At 35.4% G+C, this 18,376-nt stretch overlaps 1 protein-coding gene across 2 annotated transcripts; it reads right to left on the reverse strand.

Annotated features, from left to right (window-relative positions):
* Positions 1 to 7,646: 7,646 nt before the first annotated feature.
* LOC129885797 (uncharacterized) lies at positions 7,647 to 11,753 on the reverse strand. Of its 2 annotated transcripts, none has more exons than XM_055960222.1 (2): positions 9,825 to 11,752; positions 7,647 to 8,085 (listed from the first exon to the last, which is right to left on the reverse strand). In XM_055960222.1, the coding sequence occupies exon 1, from the start codon at positions 11,640 to 11,642 to the stop codon at positions 9,873 to 9,875; it is 1,770 nt and encodes a 589-aa protein (XP_055816197.1). In that variant the 5' UTR covers positions 11,643 to 11,752; the 3' UTR covers positions 7,647 to 8,085; positions 9,825 to 9,872. The 2 variants fall into 2 exon arrangements, with proteins under 2 accessions (XP_055816197.1, XP_055816198.1); XM_055960223.1 differs by lacking the exon at positions 7,647 to 8,085 and adding an exon at positions 8,111 to 9,545 and having other exon boundaries at positions 9,825 to 11,753.
* Between the last annotated feature and the right edge of the window lie 6,623 nt (positions 11,754 to 18,376).

Below are 18,376 nucleotides of genomic sequence, written 5' to 3' on the forward strand. Positions count from 1 at the left end.
TTTTGTACATGTTATTTTTTGACTTCACAAAACCAGCTAAACGTATGAATTATAGATTATTAAGTAAGAAGAAAAAGATATATTTTTGTGAGAAAAATGGGAAGAAGAGGTGACAATAAGAATAAATATTTAAGAAAAAAGTACACTTTGTTGATTAGTGATAATAGCCCTTTGCTTTATTTGGCAAATAAATACTCCCTCGTTTCATATTAGATATACATCTTACTAAAAATGTTTGTTTCATATTAATTATTTGATCATTTACTATTATATTTTTCTCATTTTACCCCTACAGTTAATATGACCTTTTGAATGTGAACAATTCTCAATACTAGCTATTTATATATTCTATGTATATTGCATTAATATGAACAAAGGGAAAAATAATAAAAATAATCAATCTATTAATAATTTCTTAATCACCATATGAAATAGAAAGTGTCCATCTTAATTAGAGAAGAAGTCAATAAAGATTTGGTGCAATGCATCTCTTAGAAAAGATTTCAGAAAATCTAATATATTCTCAATCCCATGATGTCAAGCCCTTGTAATTAAATCTTCTTTTTTTAATTAAATTGTATTTTCATTACTCTAAATCCTTTACTGTGGCCAAATGTGTCATGATCTTCTATGAGGAAAATAAACAAAGAATGTAGATAACATTTGCTTCTACGTGCATTGCACAATAATTAAGAAAAAATGAAATATGACAAATTATTATTTGGGGAGGGGGATATTTATATATCTATCTTATCTTATATTTATATATAATTAAAAGAAAAAAAAAATTAGCTCAAAATTAAATAAGTGATAGCGCGAGAAGAAAGACATATGACAATTTTAAAATAAAAATTAATTAGTTAGGTAATAATTAGTTATTGTTTGTCTATAATTTTTACAGCCTTTTTAAAATTTAAAATTTTGCAGTTTCTTTAATTCTTCCTATTTTTTAAAATTTAAATTTTGATATTAATTTATCCATGTTATATCCACGTCTCAAACCCTATAAACTGCACGTATCCCTTTAATTTAATCCCCATTTTCCTGCGTACACAAATTTTGGTTTTGATTTTTCACAACATATTTCTTTTAGAATTTGAAAATCGAAAACATCATTAATTTGTGATTAGAATTTGATTACTGATTTGGTTGTCTTCTTAGTATAGGTTGAAACAATAGAATTTTATTACATTTATATTTGCTTTTTTCGGTTGAAACAATTTGATCACGTTCTCTAATTACTACAATCTCTTAATACATGGGAATTTTTCTATTTGGATTTTTTGAGTTTTTACTATTCTCTTCTTACTATTGTTTTGAACAAGAATAGCCAAGCCTTTCATGTTCATAACAACAGTTTTGACTCTTATTACTATTTTTTTTTAAGAGTTGTGTCAAGTCAAATATGAATAAGTAAATATAAATATAAAAACTAGTAATTAAAAAATAAAATAAAGATGAAGATCCAATTGAACTAATTAAAAAATTTAAGAAAAATTTATAGAAATTATTATTAACTATCAACTACTACCCTTTAAATAAAGCTAAAATCTAATTATCTAAATGACCAAAAAAACAAAAGAAGAAAAACCAAAAGAGTAATGAGTGTGCTAAGATTTGATCATGCTTAATTCACCCTTTGATGATAACTGCAATAGTTTCGGACTTTGCTTAGGAAAAATGGTATCCTCCTGGTAGGGGTGTATATGGATTGGGTTGGTTCGGATTTTTTACAAATCAAATCAAATCATTTATGTCGGGTTATTAAATCTATAAACCAAACCAAATCAATAAAAGTCGGGTTTTTCGATATCAATTTTTCTCGGATTTTTCGGGTTTTTTCGAGTTTCTCGAGTTTTTCATAGTATCTAATAAAAAACATAGAGTAGTGCTTCTTAAAAAAAGTTCTAGTACAAAATATCAACATATAAGATGGAGGCAGAACACTATTTGAAGTTTTAACTTTATAATATAACTTTATAAGATGAGCTTTTTTGTATATTATTTAGATGGTTTCTCAAGTCCAAATCAAAATGTAAGAAAGAAAACAAAAATTATGAAAAATATTTAAAAAATATTTATAAATTACATTTTAATAAATATTTTTATGTATAACATAATTTAAAAGTAGTATATCTATAATCGGGTCGATTTGGGTTCGGTTTGACTTTTTTTAGTTAAAACCAAACCAACCCTATAATGGTTGGGGTTTTTTTCCAAATACCAAACCAAGTCAAACCAAACCACTAGTCAGATTTTTTTTCCGGTTTGATTCGGTTTGTCGGTTTGGTGCGGTTTATCGGTTTGCCCTGTACAGCCCTACATCCTGGATTGCGCAAACCCTCTATAAAAGCAATCATCTGAAATTGTTGAAATGATTTTGCATCATTATGTGGATAATAAAATTTTACGCTTGAAACAGAAGTGATCAAATTTGATACACAATCGTCCATTTTGATACAAGAAGTCACTGGAGCCGGAGCCAAAGATGAAGTCGTGTGTAGTGGTGAAACCACAACATCAACTAGGGATGGAGCCGCATGAGTTGGTGAAGAAGCCATATGAGATGGTGGAACCACATTATCAACGGGAGATAGAGATAAAGCCATGTGAGTTGGTGGTGATGGTTTTATTGGGTGACGACGCCACCACCATCCAATTGAAGGTACATGATGAGGACGCCACCACCATAGAATTGAAGAAGTACTAAACAACTCCTTGCTATCTTCTGTTTTGGGTTTCGTTGCAGTGGCGTTAACGATATTTATGTAAATACCCAACAAAAGAAACACATATAATAATGTGTCACTTGATCTCGACATATTTCAAAAAAAGATCAAATAAATTACGTTTGAATCGAACGTTTCAGAAAAAAGAAGAATAATTAGTAGTGAATGTGAGAAGGAAGAAATATGAGTACTACTTCCGAATCCCAATCCATTTAAACTTGGAACATCTACTTCTACCCAAATTCGGATTTGAATAATATAAATAGACAAAAGAAGGCGATACTATTTCCCAATCCGTTTAAACTTGGAACATCTACTTCTACCCAAATTGTCGGAGGTGTCATTCTTGACGGCTAAATGGTAAATTGATTTAACTAAATCCAACAATATAATTAACCTAAGCCTTTTCCACTCCTCTTAATTTAATTTGAACAAATTTTATCACTGGAAAGAAAAAGAAACTGATTTTCAACAATATATCTTATGTATTTATAAGCATGCTAGCAGTTTTGTTTCTATCTTTCATTGTAATAGAAATATTTTTGCCGTAATATATATTTTTGGCTTAAGTCCTATGTGGATCTTTAAAATTGTCCGCATATTTCATTTAGACACCTTAACTTAGTCTTATACCTATTAAACACTTTAATCTTAATAAATTTATAGTTATTTGATACAAAATTACAATTAATAAAAAGACAAATATGCCTGCATTTCAAACACACATACATGAAAAAATGGACCAATGAAATGATGACACGTGGCTATTAGATTATTTTTAAAAAAAAACTCTATTTAAATAATTCAAAAAGAATTTTAAGAAAATAAAAAATTGTTTTTAAATTAACCCACCCCACGCCCACCCCATACTTTTCTTCTCCATCGGACTCTCATTCCACTCCACTGCGCCTAAGCCCTCAATAAACCATCGAAACAACCCTTTTTCTTCTTCTCCATTGATATCGTTTCCTTTTCCACTGGTCCGCTACACCTCAACTGTCACCATCGATCTCCATCGAGTCTATCTTTTTCACCGGCGTCAATAATACACCACCGGTTTTTACTTAAGTTAATCCTTCATTCACCTTCCATTCTAATAGCATTAAAATCTTCCACCCATTGTATTCATTTCCTTCTACTAGTAATCATTTATAACAATTTCAAAAACTTAATGAACTTTTATCGGAAAAAATAATCAATTTATATTATTTTCATCAGAAACAATGAAACTTCACCGAAATATTTGAGACTTTAATTAGATCTACATTAAAAAAAAAGGAAGGAAGGAAAAAGAAGAAGAAGAATTGGAGGTGGTGGGGTGGGGTGTTTGTAAAAAGATGATGGAATAGTTTTGCAGTGAGAAATATTGGATGGGGATTGGGGAAGAAGACGTTCTTCCTTCTTTCTCTCTTTTAAATTTATTATTATTATTTATTAATCTAAGTGTATAAGTGGAAAAAAAAATAAGAAATAATATTATTTTAATTGCTTCACGCGTTTAATGAGTGTAAAATACACTTTTTTTTGTCATATCAACATTTTGTGTTTAATAGGGATCACTTTTGAACATACAAGGTGCTTAATAGGTACAAGGCTGGGTTGAGGTGTCTAAATGAAATATGCAGACAACTTGGCGCATATTACTTTAAGCCTATATTTTTTCAATTTCTTCTCTTATACTATTGAGTATTGTGTACCAAATAAAATATCTCCTCTCACTTACACCAAAGTTGACGTTTGGGTTCGAAAAGAGATCCTGACGACATTGATGTTTATTCTAAGTCAAGTTGATATATAGTTTCTGCTATTTAATGGAATATAATGTGTTGTTCAATCAATGTACTTATTTAATTTTGGAAGGAGTATGTTTACCTTTTGTTTTATTGCAAATGACATATGTAGGTAATTCTCAAACTCGAAGATCCTTATTTTCGTTATCCAAACATTTTTCCTATGGGGTTGATTGTTTTAGGGAGACTTTCACAAAGAAAGAAAAGAGTGTATCCGTCTTCTAAACTTGATTGGACTTATTGAAACCCAAGAAGAAGAAAAATCTGCCTAGCTTTAATTGTGAATATCCAGTAATTGGAGAATTTTAATTTCAGTGTTACCGGTATATGGATGTATTTATTTTGTTTTTCACTTCTCATGTGAAAGTTTTGATTTCAGTGTTAATTCCCTTCTTTTTTTCTTCTTTTTGATTGCTGCTATCAATGTACATATTTGGGTTTTCACTTTGATTTCTCTGTTGTGAATGGTGTTGGAGGTAAAAAATATGCGCCACTAATTTGTGATAGGAGTGCCAAAGATTTTCATAGTTACTCCTGTAAATTGATGCTCAGTTAGTTACGTAACAAACTAACATATTTTCATTCTTAGAGACTAAGTCGATGTAGCTCTATAAAAGGAGCATATACTGTGTATTAGCAGAATAATGGAAATCTAATACAAGTTTCTTCTTCTTCTTCTTAATCTCATGCTCTCCATTCATGGTAGCTAGTTCAATAAAAAAAAAAACAGAGCAACGATTGCTGTAGAGGTTACACATCTAGTGTTTCTGAGTGTGGCTAAATCTTGATAAGGATTGCAGCCATGGTAGAATCAGAAACCTCGCATGTCGAAAGACTTGAAACCACGCAGATCTCACAGTTAGACTACACTCATCCATTGTTTTTACAACCAGGAGATACACCGGGAGTTGTACTAATTGGCGTGAAATTAACAGGACCGCAAAACTACACATTGTGGAGTAGATCTATGGGATTGGCTTTGCTAGATAAGAACAAACTAGGTCTTGTCGATGGTAGCTACCCACGAAGTTTGTACAAGGGAGAACTAGTGAAACCGTGGGACAAATGTAATAACCAAAACTAATCTCTAGTAGTGTCCTTGCTTCGACTGCAAAGGAGGTATGGGATGAGTTCAAGGAAAGATTTCACAAGTCAAATCCGATACACATTGTCTATTCTTGAATGACCATAAAAGCCTTTAATTAACATCTCAGTATAACAGATTTCTCATCACAATAACGAACATGGATTACTTGTTATAATCTATTCAGGGTTATGGAGCATAACGAGGCTGCAGAACGCAAATAAGGCAATTGGGACCATCTCTTTTCAGCAATTTATGTGTTTAAAGGCCGAGGGTCAACTAAAGTAGTCTTGGCTGATGCTCTCATATATAAGTAAAAAAGTCAAAAAACTTATCACACTAGATCTGTTAATACATTCAAGCTATAAAGTATGATACTTTTTCTTTGCCTCTGTGATATGAAATTATTTTTGATGAATTGAACTTTTATAATGTGTGGTAAAACGACTGTAAGTTTTCTTATTAATTAATATGTCGGGATGTTGGGGTCAATTAGAGAGAAATAGTTGCAAAAGATTCATATAACCGTTAGTTGATTGATACATCCACCATATCACGAATAAGTAAAACATGATGAAATAAATGTGCACGGAGAGAGTAGTACTTAAACTATTAAGTAGAGATGAAGATCCAATTGAACTAATTAAAGAATCCAAGCAAAAGTTAACAGAAAGTAATACTACTAACTACCAACTGCCCCTAAGTAAAACCAAAAAAACCAGAAGAGTAAGGAGTGTGCTAAGATTTGACCATGCTTAATTCAACCCTTGATGATGACTGCAATAGTTCCTCACTTTGGTTAGGAAGAACGGTACCTTCTTGGAGTGCGCGAAACCTCTATAAAAGCAATCATCTGAAATTGTTGAAACGACTTTGCAGCATTGTGTGGATAATGAAATTTTACGCTTGAAAACAGAAGTGATCAAATCTGATAGACAATCGTCCATCTTGATGCAAGAAGTTGGAGTTGGGGCCCAAGCCGGAGCAGTGTGTGGTGGCGAAACCACATCATCAACTGGGGATGGAGCCGCATGAGTTGATGAAGCTGCATTATCAACGGGAGACAGAGATGGAGCCACGTTAGTTGGTGGTGATGATTTTATTGGGTGACGCCGCCGCCACCATTCGATTGAAGGTGCATGATGACGGCGCTACCACCATAGAATTGAAGAAGTACCAAACAACTTCTTGTTGTTATCTGTTTTCGGTTCCCTTGGGGTAGCATTAACGATGCCTATGCAAATGTCCAACAAGAGAAACACACATAATAATGTGCCACTTGATCTCGACATATTTCAAAAAAAAAATAGAATAAATTATCCGTAACTCAGAAAACTTTTCAGAAAAAGAAGAAAGAATAATTAGTGGTGAATGTGAGAAGGAAGAAATATGAATTGATATAAATAGACAAATAACTTAAGCTACGTCTGTGCTACTTCCGAATCACAATCCTTTTACACTTGGAGTATCTACTTCTACCCAAATTCGGATTCTATGTCGCACTTAATTTGAATAATATATATTTATCTTTTTTTCTCACTTTTTAATTTTTTTCTGTCGTTGATTATATTTATTTATTTAGGAAGCCTTAAAATTTTTATTTTTTTCTGTCGTTGAATAAAAACATTCTACAATGTCTATAATTTTGTGAGTTTAACCCTTATGTCCTTTAAACAGCAAAAAGAATAAGTAATATAACAGATTTTGTTCTCTATCGATATTCTACATATATTCAATTCTAAGTTTCTGTTTCCCCTTCCAAAACTGTGTCTGTTAAACAAACTTTATTTTGCCCAGAAACATGGCTTTCTCTGACGAAGGATGCTTGCAAGTTTCGACATCCGGGATTTAATGGTATATGTTTCCATTTAATTTTCTGCATTCTGTCTCAACTTCTTTTTCAAATGAATTCGGTAAGTTGTTTTATACCTGCAATTACAATATCTGTATCAACAGTGACCTTTGTGTCGTCTGTAAGAGTTTGGAAATTAGAGAGTACTACAATATTGTCGTGTCATGCCTGCCTGAGTGAAGAAATCTACATTTTCTGTAACGAGCTACCGCTTGTGTAAACATTAATTGTTCCAAGCAATTCAACATTTTATACTAAAATATGGTCTATAAATAATTATATGTATGTATCATCAGTTTTGTAAAAGAGAATTCACAATAACAGGGGAAAGAGGACAGAAAATAGATGCAACAGAAACAACTGACAGAAGGAGCAAAGGGTTCTTGCAGCAAGATAATTCTATGGCTCCAAACCTCTGTTCTGATGATAAGATACACACTCGTCACCTTTTGACGGAATTGGCTTAGTACATTGTGATTGTAAAGATCAGAAAATCTGACCAAACATGGCAAATAGCTTTGTCCATTAGTTCTCATGACTCCTAATCTTTTCTGGTAAAACATTGCACGTTCGAATTTGATAAGTTTCCAGCAGAAAGCGGGACTCCATCTTCTAAGCACTCTTCAATATCTGATAATATAAATGTATGTAACAGAAATGTGAAAAGAACATATTTATAGAGTGTAACAGACAACTTATGATGCAATGAGGACAATCAATCTATGACCAGAGCTTACAGCCTTTACTTTGTGCAAGGCGCATTCACTCTGTTAGCTTACCTTTTGCATGACAGGTCAGCAAAGAAAAAGGAACAATGACTTTAGGAGTTGGTACTTTCATGGCTGACATCTTCTAGCTCTTACTTGAACCTAAACTGAGCTATGTAATCATGGGCATGTTAGAATCTACCAGGCCTAGTAGGACTGAACCCACATAGGTGGCAACATATATCACTTGTGGGAAGGAGCGAATGCCCATCTCACTTGTGTGAATGAGCGAATGCCTATCAAGATGAGATAAAACTAATTTTTCGCAAAAAACCATATAAGCTGAATAGTCACTGGCCCGAGCCAGAGTACTCAATGCTCTAGGGTGACCACTTTCACCTTACCAACCTCTAGAAACTCCAAATGCAGACATAGGCCTTTTATTTTTTTAGTTATAGACAAACTTTTGGATGATACGATCCAAGCATTCCTTAGCTATTTACTTGCCAGATATCTCTAACACCCTTGACGAAAGTAAAAATAGTCAATTTTGAAAAATTAACTTCTTTGGTATATAATTTTATTGGATCAGGAGTGAAGAATCTGCATCTAAATCCCAATTACATTTAAACCAAAGATTTGATTCGAACTCCAAGCTTTCGAGATTTTTTTATTGCTAACTTCAGCGATATATTTAAGAATACACCTTCCAATTGCCCGCGGTTTTGCATATTTTGCTTACTATTACTTCATTTCTCCTGCTATAATGCAAGGGCCATCAGCAGAAATGTCTCGAGGAGTAGTTAAACGGGCAGGAGAGAATAACAGAATAATTGTGTGCACTGGTGGACCTAATACTTATGTACCCGGGCTAGCGCCCTCTCTCTGGGGTACACTATCGAATCCAATCCATATTGAACTCAGCTGTAAAACCTCTAGGGTTAGGGTCCCAAAATTTACTGGTCCCCGACATCATTGGGATTTTCATATCCGTTAATTAGAGCATCTCATCAAAAATGAATTTCTTTATTTAGAATTTCCCTAAAAAAAAATACATCCATAAAAATTTCTGAATAACCTAACATTAATATCAACTTTCCTCCTTTGCAACCTCCATTTCGTCATTGCAGATGTACGTATCAGTTTCAAGTCCGATGTGTTTATGCAATAGTAGTCTGTAAGGTGGATCTTCACCTCTTGAACAGCTCAAGAATGGCAACTGATCATTGGGCACCCAGCTTTGATATTGTAACCTTTTTTTTTTTAGTTTCTTTTTAAGGCTTAACCCCGAAGGAAGCCCTTTCAAAAATATTCCCGACCAACAGGGCAGAACCCAGGCCGAAGAGGGGGTTTGGAAATCTAAGCCTAAGCACTCTTCAATATCTAAGCATCAGAGATGAAATTTTCAGCCATGGAGAAGCTGGACAAGAGTGGACAAACAAACATTTCTTCTAGGAAAACAAAACGATTCGCAGGAGTCACCAAGTTAAATCTGGCACCGCATGTGATGTCCCGCCTCAGAACAATAATCAAATTAACTGTTAAGGCAAGGTAGTTTCTTCATATTTCATCTAAAATGAGTTTACAAATGCTAAATAAATCATGTATAGATCAAGACAAGAACAGTACAAGTTTATCAAAGAAAATGATGAATCCTTTTACCTGTGTATAATTCAGACTTCTGGCAAAGTACTGCCACAAGCACGAATATCAGAAATTTGATGATGTCCTGGATTCCACGAACCAATTTGTAGGCATGATGCGATCAAGTGTTGGTTGAGGAAACGTATCCTCATGCATATCTGACCCTGGTTCAGAGCATTTTTTCCTTCTGCTATACTTCAACAAAAAGCGGTCCTGCTGCGTATTGCAGCTTTCAGCCTGAACAGTATTATTAGTGCAAAACTCACCCTGAACATTATTGTCTCCACCAGAACTCAGGGGGGCCAAGGGGGGAGCATCCTGAAAATGCAAGTTATGCTGTGAACCTTCTCGCTGAGAAACCTGACGAGCAGAAAAATCTCTACAGTCGTCACCAAGATTGAGCTCCTCTGTAATAAGGTCAGATAAACCAATGCTTTCTTTGCACATTTTCCTCTTTAGTCTGTTCCGCTTGTATGTAAGTAACTCAGCTTTTGAACAAGCAGAGTCAATACAAGAGCCATGCTCATTCATTGTAACACAAGGCGGAGCCTCTGAATTAGTCTGACAGACTTTTTCCTTCAACCTTGTGCGAGAGTACACCAGAAGACATGGCGATGCATCTGAACTAGCCTTGCCAACTTTTTCCTTCAACCTTGTGCGAGAGTAAACTGTAACACGAGGCGGGGTCTCTGAACTAGTCTGGCCAACTTTTTCTTTCAACCTACTGCGAGAGTACACCATAACAGAAGGTAGGGTCTCAGAACTAGTCCGACCACCTTTTCCCCTATACCTAGTGCGAGAGTACACCTTAAGCCTCTCACCTGTAGAATTAGAAAGAGTCTGGCCTAAATCTAACAATTTACATGATACATTACTAGATTCCAAAATTTCAGGACCACCCACATAGCTAGAATTCATAGGGCCTAAGGTTTTTGAAATTCGTGGCGAGCTGTTCATGGAACGATGCAATTGAAATGCCAATTCGGCATCATTTACAACCTTAGTTACATTAGTATTATCACTGCTTATACTACTGCTTTTCAGCAATCCCTTATTCTTATCTTTCTTGGCAACTAATTCCGATGCATTCTTAGCCAAGCCCATGGCATTTTTCGTCACGACAGCCTTTCGCAAAGTGCTATCCTTTGCTTTCAGGGCCAGGACAACCTCCCTTTTGGCTTCAAAGTTAGCATCCTTTGCAATTTTTTCAGATGATTTAAAATCACTACTACAATTTTGTATCTTAAGCACATCCTTCTGAATCTTTCTATAAACCCCAATTGATTTCCTAAAAAAACTTGGAACCCAACAATCTATACAAACAAAGAGTCCCGACTTTACCCCTTCTTCACTAGAAGAAAAAGACCAAGGCGCAGAATTCCCATACCTACTAACACAGTCCTTGTGAACACGCCTTTTGCAGCTGCGGCATTTGAAACAATCAGAATCATCCGTGTTCTTGAAACAGTAAGTGCATGTTTGGCCGGAATTGAAACGCCTGATGCATTTCTTGCAAAGAAGGACTATGCGCCAAACACTGTCTAGGGTTTGAAGGCGATCGTCGGGATCGGTGTGGTTGATTCGGACACGGCAGCCATGACAATCTGACAAATTAGGAAGGTCCCTCGTAACCCTTTTAGATAATTGATCGAACGCAGATGATGATGATGAAGCTGAATTTGTGGACTGAATTGGAACGCAGTTTTTGGGGTTTTTTGAAGGGGTAGAGGTGGCGGGTGGCGGTGGACGCGGCGGCGGATGGCGGGAAGATTGCCGGTTTTCTTGAAGGAGCGGAGGTGTCATATTCTGCCGGAGATGTTTAGGGTTTTGGGCCATTGTAAACCGTATTTGACATCATTTTCCAATGGTGGTGGGTTCACATAAACCGGCCGGACGCGGTTATACATCATATGATGTAAGAAAGCCGAAATTTTTTGATTAATTCCTAATCAAATATTTCCATAATGCTTCAATCTCGTGATCTTCAACTAATTATGCGCTTGAATATAATTATCGGATTAAGGTATAACTTTTTTTCAATACTCAATGGCTTGATTGAATTAAACTTCTATAGTTTTTAAAAAAATTCGTGTTAAATGATTTTTACTCTCCAATCGAAATAGATAGTTCAATTCTTTTTCTTAAAATCGTACCTAAAAATTTCTTACCTCATAAAATTCAACGGTCAATTATTTTGATGTTCCGGCACAGAAAGCTATGAACTTGAAGGTCTCCAATTTAAATAATGAAGATGTGCATATAGGAAATATACAATTTATATAAGAAATTTGAAAGTGCAGTTTGACGGAGACATACAATAATTCTACCTTTTAAGTATTCGATTTATAACGATTCTAAAGAAAAGTCATAACTCATAACAGTATGATGTGAGGAAGTCAAAAATTTGGTTGATTCCTAATCAAATATTTCTCAAATGCTTCACTCTTAATGTATTCTCAACCACAATGGAATATGAATTTGAAGGTTTCTTATTGAATAATGAGGATGTGCACATAAAGAAAGATTTTCCAAATGCTTCATTCCTAATGTATCTCAAGCACAACTGGATGTGAACGTGAAGGTTTTAAATTTAATTAATAAGAATATGCATAGAAAGAAAAAATACAAGTTGCATGGACATGTTGATCATGAAGATCAATCATAAAATCAATACATATTTTTTGAGGCGTGAACGAGATTTCAAATTGAACCCTCAAGCAAAATAAAAAAATTATCTATACAATTATTCTCTAATTCCACAGTCTTTTATCGTTTAACCTGAATACAAGAATATGTGAAATTCGTGTAGGTGAATTTCCATGAAAGAATGTGGATTAAAACCTTGTATTCCATATGGAATAAGACCCCCTTATATAGCCTCAAGTTTTAGAGTTTAAACTCTTTCTCAAATTGGTTGGATTTTCAGTTTCCAAGAAGAAATACATTTTTTTAAAATTCGGATTATTCGGCCACAACGGGATATTTAATTAGCGAGACATTCAATTGTCGCATTAATTCGCAATATGAATGATTTATTCCACCACAATAAATTAGAGATTATTTTATTAAAAAATATAATTGTACTCTACAGTTTAATTTCGAAATTCTTCATTAAATCTTATATTACAAATATCAATCAATCAAATTAAATTTCTGAAAATTTAATTCATTCACTAATTTGATCATTTACATTTATGCTTAACTTATTTTTGATGAAGACAGTAATGAAGAGAGTAATGATACAGAGGAAGAAGAATGAAGAGAAAGATTAGGGCATTTCTTTGTATTTGAAGAATATGGAAAAGTACTTCAGTAGACTTCTAAAAGTGTCCATATATACTATATCCTAGATATTTTATCAATTCTCTAACTACTAATTAGTTACAACTAACCTCTTAGTTATAACAAACTAACAACTTTCTAACTAACTACTAAGTCACAGCTCCTATTTTATCACTCCCCCTCAAGCTGGCAGGTACAAAAATATCTAGTACCCCCAGCTTGGAAACAAGATATTCATGTTGTGATCTGTGTAGCCCTTTTGTCATTATATCTGCCTGTTGCTCATGTGTACCCAAGAACAGAGGCTTGATCAGTCCCTTTTGAATCTTCTCTCTAATAAAATGACAGTCTATTTCTATGTGTTTTGTTCTCTCATGATATACTGGATTTGCTGCTATCTGTAGTGCAGCTTTACTATCACAAAAAAGTTCCACTGGCATCTCCAATTCTTCACCTAATTCTTTATATAATCCAACAATCCACATTATTTCCGAGACAGTGGAAGCCATGCTTCTGTACTCCGACTCTGCTGAGCTTCTTGAAACTGTTGTTTGCTTCTTTGACTTCCAAGAAATCAAGGATTCACCATGTTTGATCAAGAAACCTGTGACTGATCTTCTAGTATTTGGGCATGATGCCCAGTCAGCATCACAGTATCCTGTCAGCTTGTTCTCATTTCTGCTATTCATCAATATTCCCATGGCTGGATTCCTTTTTATGTATCTTACTATCTTCAATGCTGCATCCATATGAGACCTTTTTGGTTTCTGCAAAAATTGACTTAAGGTTTGAACAGCAAAACAAATATCTGGCCTAGTTAGTGTCAGATATAGTAATCTTCCAATTAATCTTTGATATGATCTTATGTCCTCCAATATTGGATCATCTGTTGCCCCTGTTGCCTCATCCATTTCTGTTGTTGTCAATTTAACATTGGCATCCAGTGGTGTCCATGATGGTTTAGCTCCAGTTAGACCCACTTCCTCAATCATTTCCAAGGCATACTTCCTTTGGTTCATCAATATTCCCTTCACTGATCTGCAGAATTCAATTCCCAGGAAATACTTCGGAATTCCAAGGTCTTTGATCTTGAACTTAGCATGCAGTGCTTTCTTGGTATGCTCAATTAGTTCCAGGTCATTTCCAGCTATCAGCATATCATCAACATATACCAGAATCACTACAATCTTTCCATGTTTTCTCTTAATAAACAATGAATGATCTAGGCCACTTTGTAGAAAACCAAAGGTAAGTAGTGCATCAGTGAGTTTTACATTCCATTGTCTGCTAGCTTGTTTAAGACCATATAGGGATTTAACTAGCCTACATACTAAGCCTTGTGACTCCCCCTGGCTAGAAAATCCCTCAGGTAGGGACATGTACACCTCATCATGCAAATCACCCTGTAAGAAAGCATTATACACATCCATTTGATGAATGTGCCAGGCAGAAGCAGCAGCAATAGAGAGTACACTCCTCACTGTAACAATTTTCACAACAGGAGAAAAGGTATCTAAGTAGTCAAGGCCCTCTCTTTGATTATAGCCTTTTGCAACTAATCTTGCCTTGTATCTTTCAATATGACCATCAGCTCTGAATTTGACTTTGTAAACCCATCTGCAACCAATAGGATGTTTACCTGGAGGTAATGGAACCAATTGCCAAGTATGATTATCCTGAAGAGCCTGAATCTCTTCTTTCATAGCTTGGATCCAATGTGGATTTGAACATGCTTCATGATATGATTTGGGTTCTGTAGTGCAAGAAAAGGCAGTGAGGTACTGCTGATAAGAAGGGGAGAGGTTGGCATGACTTAGCACATGAGAAAGGGGATATGGAGTTGATGTTGCAACACTGTTGGAAACATAATCTGTCATCCAAGAGGGTTGTTTTCTTTGTCTGGAAGAAGTTCGAACAGTTGGTACTTCAATGGGAGGTTCAGGAGCAGGAGCAGTAGGAACTGCACTAACAGGAACACCATTGGTAGGAGAATTATTTAGTGAGACAGGATCAGGAATTACCTCATCAGAGAAAGTAGCAGGAGGCTCATATATGAAAGGATCTGTAGAAGTATTGAGAAAGATTGGACCAATGTGTGCAGTGGTTCGGAAAGGAAAAATGTCCTCTTTGAAAAGTACATCTCTGGATATGAAAAAGGAATGAGTCACCAGGTTGTACAACACATAGCCCTTAGTCACAGAAGAGTATCCCATGTGTACTGCAGGCACAGCTCTTGAATCAAATTTATCACCTGAAGGCAGCTTCTTGGCATAGCATAAGCAGCCCATAGTTTTGAGATGATCAAGGGAGCATCTGTGACCATGAAATATTTCAAAGGGTGTTTTACCTTTTAAGGCAACTGAGGGTAATCTGTTCATCATGTAAACAGCCCCTAATACACAATACCCCCAAAACTTCAAAGGAAAAGCCCCTTGAAATCTGATTGCTCTTGCCAACTCCAAAATGTATCTATGCTTTCGCTCAACAACTCCATTCTGTTGAGGGGTGTAGACACAACTTTTTTGATGTACTATACCATTGGCCAGAAATAACTGCACACATTCTGAATTGACAAACTCAGATCCATTGTCTGACCTGAACACCTTAATGGTCTTATTGAATTGAGTCTGGATCAGCTGTATAAAGTTTCGAAGGACTACTACAACATCACTTTTAAGTTTGAGCAAATATATCCAAGTCATACGTGAAGGATCATCAACAATAGTCAAAAACAATCTATAACCATCAATAGTTTGAACATGAAAAGGACCCCATACATCCAAATGCAACAAATCAAAAACAGCAGAGGATTTAGTTTCACTAACAGGAAAAGCCATTCTAGTGTGTTTAGCAAGAGGACACAATTCACATTTGTCTAAAGCTTGTTTGCAATGGCCATGATCAATATCCAGAAGTTTCTGCATTGCACCAACAGAAGCATGACCCATTCTTCTGTGCCACAACATAATATCTACTGCATTTTTTGTAGCAATCAATCCTCTCATCAGCTGCTGCTTGTCTTGTGCTCCTTTTATTTTGTGCTTCAGCAAATAAAGGCCTTCCTTCTCCCTACCAATCTCCAACACCTTCCCACTTGAGAGGTCCTGGAATATACAAAATTCAGGAAAGAAATTGACTGAACAACATAACTCCCTGGTAATCTTGGCGATTGATAAAAGATTATATCTAAAGTCAGGTATATACAGCACATTGCTTATAGTGTGGCCATCAATGATTTCGCAATTTCCAGTGTGAGTCACATTTACTACCTCACCATTAGGTAGATGCACCTGTTTATCAGTAATAACAGTATGCTCTTCTTGTAAGAGCTCTTTATTAGATGTCATATGATTCGTAGCTCCGCTGTCTACTATCCATTCCTCCCTTTTATCTTTTACAGAACATGCTGAAATAGTATCTGATTCCTCATGTACAGTCACATTGGATGCAATAATGTTACCTTCCATGTTATGAGATTCTGCATTTGATAGCTTGCCCATGCTTGCTGAAGATGTTTCTCCTTGCTGTTCCTTGTCCAAAAACTGTATCAATCGATTGTAGCGATAAGGATCCTCTAATAATCTCATTAACTGATTGCAATTGCCCTGAGGTAGAGCCACTCCTCTGTAAGCTTCAATATCAGGTTTCGTGCCTCTAATACCTTCAGGAAACTTAGAAGCTTCCTCCTTCACATTATACACTCTTCCTTTAGGTTCTTCTCTTCTTACCTGGTAGCCATTGTTTCTAGGATCTCCATCACGTGCGTGAATAGGATTGACACCATTTGGTTTCCTTTTAAACTTGTAATCTGGAGGATAACCATGCAATTTGTAGCAATCTATTTTTAGATGACCTTTCAACTTGCAATAATCACATTGCGCATCCATATTCTTCTTGAATCTACTGAAATTTCCTCCTCGACTTGTCATGAGAGCTGTTATTTCTCCATTCATGGATGATCCAGTCGCATTGACCATAACCTTTTGACTCTCTCGTTCAATCATCATAGAGTAGGCTTGGTTAATGGATGGCAGTGGAACCAACATCAAAATCTGGCCTCGAGATTGTTCATATGACTCATTCAGTCCCATTAAAAATTGCAACAATTTTTGTCTCTTCATAAACTCCTCGAAATCGCGCGATTTCTCGCAATTGCATCCAGGAAAGGGGGCTAAGCTATCAAACTCAGCCCACAGTAATCGCAGCTTCGTAAAATATTCAGAAATGCTGCTCGTACCTTGAGTTGTGGTTGCAATTTCTCTGTGCAACTGAAAAATCCTCGATCCATCCACCTTGTCAAAACGCTCTTTCAGATCATTCCACACAGAACTCGCATCAGAAGAATACACAATTCCACTTAACAACTCTTTTGACACACAATTCATTATCCATGACAGAACTATGGCGTTACATCGCTCCCACAGATCTGTCAAATTCACACCAAAATTAGCCTTCTTACATGTTCCATTGATGAATCCGAGCTTGTTGCGTCCTAGTATGGCGATTCGCATCGAGCGACTCCAAACCGAGTAGTTTTCAGGTCCCGTTAATTGAATAGACACCAACACCACTCCGGACGTGTCTGATGCACTCAGATATAGTTGATGATTGTGACTTAGCTTCTCCGGCAGCTCGTTGTCCAGATCCTCCGCCATTGTTTCTCTTCACTGGTTTTGACAGCTTCGACTTTCACGTAGCTCGATCTAGACCATATCTATGGCCTTCCGCTCTGATACCATGATGAAGACAGTAATGAAGAGAGTAATGATATAGAGGAAGAAGAATGAAGAGAAAGATTAGGGCATTTCTTTGTATTTGAAGAATATGGAAAAGTACTTCAGTAGACTTCTAAAAGTGTCCATATATACTATATTCTAGATATTTTATCAATTCTCTAACTACTAATTAGTTACAACTAACCTCTTAGTTATAACAAACTAACAACTTTCTAACTAACTACTAAGTCACAGCTCCTATTTTATCAATTTTATGTGATGGATTCAAAAGTCACTGACGAAGTTTCACATAAAAATTTAAAATTAACCATAAAGGGGCATCATCATCTCGAAGTCGAGGCATGGATTGTAAGAATTAACCATTACTTTTCAAATATTATTTGTTATCATCCAACTTATCAGATACATATTAATTCACAACAGAGTTATACCTTTTGAAAAATTAAATCACGTCGATTATATCAAGATCAAGAGTACAAATACTTTAATGATCTAGAGCAGTTGTTTATATATTCAACACAAAAATAATTATCTTTACTTGATCCGGTCAAT

Source organism: Solanum dulcamara, chromosome 4 (assembly GCF_947179165.1).
Source record: "Solanum dulcamara chromosome 4, daSolDulc1.2, whole genome shotgun sequence".
NCBI classification, from domain to species: domain Eukaryota; kingdom Viridiplantae; phylum Streptophyta; class Magnoliopsida; order Solanales; family Solanaceae; genus Solanum; species Solanum dulcamara.

What these genes read in the sequence shown, in the direction of transcription:
- LOC129885797 (XM_055960222.1), bottom strand. Translation starts at nt 11,642, where the DNA reads ATGGCCCAAAACCCTAAACATCTCCGGCAGAATATGACACCTCCGCTC.